We start from the raw sequence: 8,872 nt of genomic DNA on the forward strand, positions 1-8,872 counted from the left end.
AGATATATTCTGATAGATAACTCCTTATATGCTGTTAAATAGGCTATGTCCGATCTCTCAGAAAGCAAATATTTCACTAACCATAACCGATATGAAATGTCACTTAGCAAATGAACATAGCCTATAGGCTGAACATTGACTTTGATAGGAATAAGGAGACAATGAAAAATATGCTTGACCATCCAAAATTGGCTATTAGCAATACAGTACTTGATTCAACCAGGATTTTCTGTGTGGGTATTATAATTAAGAGACACAATTGAAGTTCATGATTTTATATCAGGCTGGATGTTGATGTCATCAAGCTCTTAAAAGATCTCCAACACAGAAAAGAAAACAACGAAACAAATATATAGGCTATGGCTTTGCCAGTTGTTCCACGTCTTCCATCGGTCTCCGCCGCCCTCCGAGTCTGTCTCGACTCACTTGGTAACAGTAACTGCCGATTTTGGCAAAGGAGAAGACACAAGTGTTTACAAGTTTCATAAGCACTTGCTCAATACTGTTCCTCCAATTAGCAACTGAGCTTGTGTTCTGAGGTAAAGTTCGGTTTCTGAAATCGTCTGCTTTTCCCTGTGAAAGCAAGCTGTTTCACCTTTGGCCTATTTCAGACAAAATCTGAATTTCCGCAATCTGAATCTGAATTTCAGAAATCTGAATTTCAAGAATCTGAATTTCAAGAATCTGAATTTCAAGAATCTGAATTTTTGAAATGTGTATTTTTGGATCCAATATTTCCGTTTTATTAAATTCGGCATACAAATAATTCAGATATTATATATTAAACAGCAAAATATTTCAGTTTTATGAAATTCGACATACAAATATTTCTTAACTTTCATATTCAAATTCAGATACCTTTGTCAGCTTTAGCTCCATACACTTTGTACATCTTTACTGTATCTCCCCCACACATAGCATTTCACTCCACTCACTTTCTTCCAACGTCAGAACCACACACCCCTGTCACAATAAAAGCACACAAGAAAATACCTTACAAGTATCAGCACAATGACATGTGTCCTCTAAAGACTCGGCAATTCAGTCAATTTCCCGGCAAATGTTGTCATGTAATGCAATGCGTATGTGCACACCGCCCCCTACCGAACAAGATGGGTAGCTCGGTCAGCAGGGAGCTGAAAAAGAGAGGCTACTGACGTCACTCTGCTGCGCCGCTCAGAATGCATTTTCGTTTTCGAATTAAGGGCAGTTCTTTGCGGGCAGAACACGAAAACGAAAATGCATTTCTGGAAATGCATTTGAATTTGAATTGTGGTCACGATTTTGCAGCCATGTTCTTGAAAATGAAAAAGCATTTCTGGAAATGCATTTGAATTTGAATTGTGGTCACGATTTTGCAGCCACGTTCTTAAAATGAAAACGCATTTCTGGAAATGCATTTTCATTTTCCAATTTTACATTTCAAATAGAATTTTGGTATCGATTTGCTGGGGCATATTTTGAAAATTAAATTTCAAATGTGTTTTTCGTTTTCATTTTAATTAAGTGAAAGAATGAGCAGTCTTAAAGAAGAAAATTAAAATGCAAATAGGATGATTGATTACTAATTTTATTTATGAGTCAAATAATGCAGCCACATTCTTAAAATGAAAAAGCATTTCTGGAAATGCATTTTCATTTGAATTTTGGTCACGATTTGCTTCCATACCTTATTACCCCAATCAATCAGATCACATTTCTGTGTGCCTGCTGGCAGTAGGCTTAATGGAAATTAATCATCGATTGAGATCTTGCTAGCGAAAATAATGATATCAACTATTTCAGAATAAGTATAAAAACAAGGCCAAAGAGTATCTAATTGATACGAATTCATAGACACTTATGAGGATATATGTAGGGTGATATCAGGTAAAATGGGCCACTTTTTGGTAAATCTTTGGGACAACAATACAATACCATAGGCTATACCTTTTCCATGTGTTTTTATGATTACTTATGACTGTTTTTGATTTTTTTGTTGAAATGATGTAATAAAATATAATTATTTAGGCCCTACAGTTCTTGAAACATCAGCTGTGCCAACTTTTTTTGCACGAGCAGTTTCAGGTAAAATGGACCAGCTGTTCAGGTAAAATGGGCCAGTGAAACTGCAAAGGGATATTGTAATTTATCATCAATTTTAATTTTAAAACACAGATGCTTATACAGCCACATAACATTTGAACTGCATTAAACACACATATTCATATGTGCAATAATTTTTTTTTTTTATGATCCTGAAGCCCAGACTCGTCACAGTTCCATATATATGTGACGGTGGGCCCTCAATACCCAGCTCAACCAAAAGGCTCTCATACTCTCATACTGGTGACCTCTGGCTTGTGCATCCCAAGCTCTTGGTTGTGCTTTAGAAAGTTCTTAAACCAGTAATATCCGGCCCTCCCTGCTGTCTTGAAGAAACCAGATATGGTGTTCTTGGCTGCAAAATCAAAAGCCACTTGCTGGACATCACGTTTTGTGAAGGGAAACCCCCTCTGCGCCAATGTGTTGAGGGTGGCAGCAAGCTCCCTTTCCGCCTCCTGTGGAAGGTAGGGCTTCCGCCCTGACACATGTTCACTGCCAGTCACCTTTCCACTGATGCGTCTTTGCAGTGTGGATCGCGGCACACCCCATACTCTTAATAAGAGGTGCACACTCACTGTAATTCCTTTCTTCTCTCCCTCCATGTATTCATCTAAGGCCCCCTTCATCCTCTCCTCTTTCCACAGATTGTAATTGTTTGGCCTTCCTTTCCATCCCTGTTTTATCTTTGTATCTTTTCCTCTCTGGTCCATCCTCTCTTTTCTCTCCCTTTCCTTCTCCCTCTCTACTCTCCTCTCGCTTCCTTCTCGTTCGCCATACTAACTGTCATGGTGTGACACACACACACACACACACACCCTTACACACACACACACACACTCACACACACTCCAACACATGTGTAGGTGTGTTTGTGAAGGACACAGATGATGGCCCATTTTACCTGATATCACCCTATATGTATATGCATGTAGGCCTATGTGTAAATCCGTCTTTGATTTCATTGACTGGGACATGCCAGCTGGTTAAGCGCCAAGTAGGCCTACACTTTTCTTACAGCAACGCATGCTGCAGCTTTGCCAATGTTTTCTGCATCGACTATACTGTATAAAAATGTAGCCTACCTGACGCAAAAAACCTCAAGGCTATGCAGAGAGTCTAAAGCACAGTAAAAGTTTAAAGTAGCTTTATTGTCAACTTCTTCACGTCAAGACATAAAAAGGAATCGATATGACGTTTCCCACTCTCCCACAGTGAAACATAAAAAGCACAGGCACAACGGATTAGACATTTCTTAAAACATAATGTTACATATTCACACAGCAGCATAAGCTCATAAAGCATAGCTTGCTGCGGCTTGTGATATTTGCAATGTAGGCCTACGGCCCGAGAAGGTCTTGCAAATAAATGAGTCCTTGTCGGCTGAATCGATATCGCTCAAACAAGAACTAATCCGTGTGAAATAAAGGATTGGCGATCGCGAAAAACTATCGGTATGGAAAGCTAATCGAACTATATAGCTCCTTGGTCAGCTGGGTCTCTCAAAAGGGGAGCTGCCAATTATTTTCCGGGGGTGTGGCAAGCTTATCCAGCTACACTTACGTTAGCCTGCTCTCGAGCAGGTTAGTGCTAATTGATATGTTACTATGGTGATTTATCTAAACTTGCTTCCACGAACCAAAAAGAGGGGCGTGTTTTATCTTAGCCTGAAAGTTAGCTCGCTAAACTGCTTAGCGAGCCACGACGAATACCCCCTAGGTCACTAAACTGTGGCAGTCAGTGCACAGACAACAAACTCACGTTTCAGTAGAGTAGAGCATAAACTAGCTCATAATAAACTTTCTCTCCACAAAGTTTTCATCACGGACGTCTTTCAAGAGGACGACCTAGAGAAACCGCCTTTCTGTCAAAGTCGTCAGCGTCGTCGTCGAGTGTTTATGTACCTCCTCCCGGCTTTCCTGACGTAGCGGACCAATCACGGCCAAGGGGTATCCGTCGCTGTACAGCACGGCATGACGGATGGACAGGAATTTCAACGGTGGAGGGGAGAGCTCTCCGACGGCCCCGGAGACGACGGAGAGGGCGTTCCCTCTAGGTGTAGGCCCTTCCCATGTGTCCGTAATCCTGAAGTACGGAGTACCATATAACGGCCTTAAGTAGACGCCAAACAGTCACCTTTTCCTCTCTAAGGTATTTCATGGAGAGGTTCCCCTGCTTGACGCCCAAGGGAGTCACAGTGGATGATGTTGAAGAGGAGTTTCGGCTGTTTCAATCCACAACCTTGGATGATGATATCCTCACAAAGAGGGCTGATGAAGCTTGGAGAGAACTGGGTATGATGGCGACAGGAGGAAGAAAACTTTTTGCAAGCCTATCTTCTGTCATGCTTAGTTTCCTTGTAATTTTTCACAGTAATGCAGACTGTGAAAGAGTCTTCAGTTTGGTGACAAAGAACAAGACTAAGTACCGTGCCAGCCTTAGCACAGAGATGCTTAGCTCCCTTGTCACCAGAAAGGTAATGATGTCTTCCAACACAGTGTGCTACATGGAGAACTTCAGTGACCCATTGTTAAGAAAGGCCACCTTCCATAGGTCTACCACCTATGCAGCCAATTCTACTGCAAGTGCAAATCTTGGAGCAAACTGAGGAAGTCCTGTATGGAGGATTTTGCTGCTATAATTTTTCCAGTTTAATATTTTGATTTATCTATAATGATTACGTTACCTCCAAGAGTTACCTCCATTCTGAGTTAGACTGATTTCTGCTCTAAAAATAAATCGGGTGTCTTTTCAAAATATAAAATGTGTATTGTGTTATGTGCGCACCTACATGATCTGACATTGTGTAAGAAGGTAAAGGATATGGGCGAGGCAGTTGGAGGTTGTGTCCAACACAAGATCAATGTTAACATCTACTTTCCCTCAAACTACCTAGATGTAGTAGTAACGACATTGTAGTTACATAGCAAATGCTACATAGTTACCTGGTAGTTCATATAATATTTATGTAAATTGAATGCCAAAAAGGTTTACAGAACATTATTACTTGTTATAGATATGTAAGAAGTATTCAAAGGTTGTGAGGTGTAATTTGTTTGTTACAGGTGTTAAAGAAACAGGGCTATGATGCAGCTTGTGACATCTGGAGTCTGGGAATTCTTCTGTACACAATGCTAGCAGGGTAAGTCTCCTGCTTTAGCTTTTGTTTAAGCAGCAGGGAGATAATGTTGAGGACAGACGGCAAGGGATTTTTAAAGTAATCTAGATAAAGGCAGAGGTGGAGCCAGAGTTAGAGGTAGTCAGAGGGGTTGTAATTGTTCTAAGTGGAGCGTAATCTCCCAGGACCTGGATCCATAGCTTTGGCTCTGTCATGAAGTATTCCTGTCTTTCTGTCTGTTAAAATACCTGCCTGTCTTTGCATGTTTGCCTGTCTACCTATCTGTAGCTTAGCACCCTGGAATCATGCCAGCCAAAATACACAGCATTTTATACACTACAAACCATTTGATCACATCCTCAACCCAGAACCTCACCTCCATATCTAGATAAACAAGGCATAGATGATTTTGGAGTAATCTCAAAGTTGTAAGCTGTTTTAGAACTTCTCTAATAACAAGCAGCATCCATATCTTACTGCTTATTTAGATTCACGCCATTCGCCAATGGGCCTAATGACACACCTGAGGAAGTCTTGGCTCGCATTGGCAGTGGTAAGTATGTCCTTACCGGAGGCAACTGGGGCACAGTGTCGGATGCTGCCAAAGACATTGTGACCAAGATGCTCCACGTGGACCCCCACCAAAGACTGATGGCCTCTCAGGTGCTCAGACATGCCTGGGTAGTGGAAAGAGATCAGCTGTCCCAAACCCAACTGCAGCCACAGGATGCACACCTGGTGAAGGTGAGGGGAGGTAGACCCGAGGCGGTAAGCTTTTCAGACTTTGGCGTGACCTTTCGTTTCCCACAAGCTAAATAATCCTTTACAAATGTTCGTTTGTGTTCTACGTACCCTTCTCCCTCCTCATAGAAATACCTATTACAAGATGGACTATACATTAAAACAAGTACATTACAAAAGGGCCATTGTTAACCAAATACACATGTTAATGTCGACCCCTAATTTATTTAATCCTGTGATACTTGTAGGGTGCAATGGCTGCTACATACTCAGCTCTGAACCACTTCCCCCAGACCCCCAAGCTAGAGCCTGTCCTCTCCTCCAGTCTGGCTCAGAGAAGAGGCATGAAGAGACTCACATCCACCCATCTATTGCAGTCACCCCACTCTTAGTTCAACCACTTCTGTGAACTCAAACCCGGATCTGTTACTTAGCAATGTTTTAACCACTGAGCCAATAGAGAGGCACTGTTGAAACAGCTTGAAGAGGCAGGGTATATTTGTGGAGAAGGTCCTACAACCGAAGTAGAGAGAACTGTAAAAGGGAATGTGGTTTCCAGTCGACAGGAGAGACAGACTTGGACACCAGGAGGATTTTCATTCATTTGGCAATAAATTTGCTGAACAATCAGATTTTCTTTCAAAATGACATTAAGTTGTCAATGCCACTGTGTGGGTGTTATTTTCTCTTCATCCATATATGTGTTAAGCTAGATTTCTACTACTCTGACTCCAATACGGATAAACGGATTTGGACGGATTTGATTTACTGAATTTATAGTACTCCGAAGTATGTGGGTGCTGAAAACAATTCACCGCCAGAACAGTAGGTGGAACAACGTTTTTGAACCTTAGAGAAGCCTACCCCATGACGTCTTTGTGTGTGTGGAAGTCGTCGAGTGTTTGTTTACCCCCTTCCACCTTTTCCTCACACACAGTGAACGATGGCGAATAGAACACAAATATTGACAAGAAATGTGAGGTCCGGAGATGTGAGATTCCAGAAATGATGTCGTTCGGAAATGATGTCGTTAGCGGACCAATCACGGCCAAGGGGTATCCATAAAATTTGTATGAGAGTCCGAAAATCAGAAGGTGCACAACAAGCTCTCCGAGGGCTCGGAGAGGGCGTTCCCTGTGTCCGAAAATGGAGTGGTATAACTTGGGCTTTAGTCCCTCTCCTCTTGGAGAGACGGTGAGACTACCAGCACAACTCCCCTGGCTACAGTGACTAACTTGTTAGCTTTACTACAAACTCACACACTTCGTCTCAATTATGTTGATAATTGTCTGAATGGCAGATACTGTAATGCAATCTCTCAGATTCTTTCCAGGATGCATGTGAAATTCTGATGTTATTAGGTTTAGATGTGTACAACTTAATCACTTAATCAAGTCTGGAAAAATGAATTGGCATTCATCAGTATACGTCACCTTTGTCTTGGGAAACCTGTCAAATGTCACTAACATGCCATCAAAGAAAATAGTAAATTGTACTCAAATGGAATAAAACAAAACAATTTAGACTTGGTACCACCTTTTTTTTTTTTTTACTCCATTCTGTGTTTATATTTAACTGTACATAATGATGCTGTTGTCACGGCCAAGGCCGTGTTGGTTTTGCCCTGCCCCTGTCTCATTGTCTTCAGCTGTGACTCGTTCAGTTCTCGTTAGTTTCATTGTGTCCACGTGTGTCTTGTTTGTTTCTGTGTATTTAGGTTCCTGTTTTGTGTCCAGTCTTTGTATTGTCTTTACCCCTGTTATGTGAGGACCCTTTCTGTGTCCCTGGCTTTTTCAAGAATAAACCCTTTGTTTCGACATGGCTGCATACTCCCTTGCATTTGGGTGGACCCAAGAGTGTGCAACGGAAGGCCCACCCCAAGTCCTGGTTCCTACCCCAGCTGCAGCCCCAGTCCGAACCCCGATTCTAGCCTCGGTTAGTGATGGGGGAAACAAAGTTTAGTTTTTTCGAAGCGGTTGATACATTTTCTCCATAGGGACATCTGCTGGTCAAATTATGGTATGGCGACTGTATCAAGCGATGGAAGGAATCAAGTGACGTCAAGTCTTCGAGGCGTCAATATCACAATCGTCATTGAAAACTTTATAAATAAAGGTTATGTGACAAATGTGTCAATGTGTAAGTCTCAAATATATGTTATCATATATTTTGTTGTATTATAAACAACAATGGTCTTTGCCATTTTAGTTTCATAATATTTCTGTTTCGGTTTTTATAGCAATATTCAAACAAGAAGTTAGCTTCAGTATAGCCTCGTTGTAAGAGCTCTGCCTACCAGACAAGTCTTGCGAGTTTGAATCTTGGTGACCTCGTTTTAGAGGAAGTATATTCTAAAATATATCTGCAAGCAGCAATGAGGTGGCCAAGCAGTCAAATGACCCATAAAACACTTTAGAAATCCTCAGAACAGGGATTGGAATGCATGCAGCAAGTTTGGTGTGAATCCATCAAAGATTTGCTGAGATACGACCCAACTTCCTGTTTGCTGGCTTAATTGCACATTTTGATTGGCTTTACCGGGCAAACGGTTCTGAAAATCAAAACAATTATATGATGGCGTTTGTGAGGCTTGGTCTGAAGATAATCTCTGCCAAATTTGGTGAAGATTGGACAATATGTGTGGGAGGAGTAGAGAAAAACGTTTTTCAATAAATTCTAAATGGCGGCCGCATCAATTCAGCTATTATCACAAATGATTATGGGTCACACACGGGACGTCCCAAGATATCATGAGACAAAGGAATCACTTAGTAAAGGCAAACAAATCAACAGTTATTGGCCAAAACACATTTTTGCTTCATGAGGCCACGCCCAGTGATCACATGACACCAAATTAATTGGACAGCCTCAGAAGAGGGTTCTGAGTCATCATACCAAGTTTGGTGTTAAATTCTCAAAGATTTGATGAGA

At 41.4% G+C, this 8,872-nt stretch overlaps 1 protein-coding gene across 3 annotated transcripts in view; it reads left to right on the forward strand.

Moving 5' to 3' along the window:
• Positions 1–8,023, forward strand: part of rps6ka2 (ribosomal protein S6 kinase, polypeptide 2) — a 254,687-nt gene extending 246,664 nt beyond the window's left edge. For 2 of the 3 annotated variants that reach the window (XM_084667191.1, XM_084667190.1), the window contains 3 exons: positions 5,148–5,224; positions 5,689–5,944; positions 6,190–8,023. In XM_084667191.1, coding sequence (XP_084523317.1) covers positions 5,148–5,224; positions 5,689–5,944; positions 6,190–6,333 — 477 coding nt within the window. In that variant the 3' untranslated portion in view covers positions 6,334–8,023. Of the gene's footprint in view, positions 1–5,147; positions 5,225–5,688; positions 5,945–6,189 lie in introns of those variants that run through there. The other variant, XR_014724671.1, reaches the window with a different exon arrangement.
• The last annotated feature ends 849 nt before the right edge of the window (positions 8,024–8,872 follow it).

Source organism: Hypomesus nipponensis, chromosome 11 (genome assembly GCF_054491055.1).
Source record: "Hypomesus nipponensis isolate SF chromosome 11, ASM5449105v1, whole genome shotgun sequence".
NCBI classification, from domain to species: Eukaryota; Metazoa; Chordata; class Actinopteri; order Osmeriformes; family Osmeridae; genus Hypomesus; species Hypomesus nipponensis.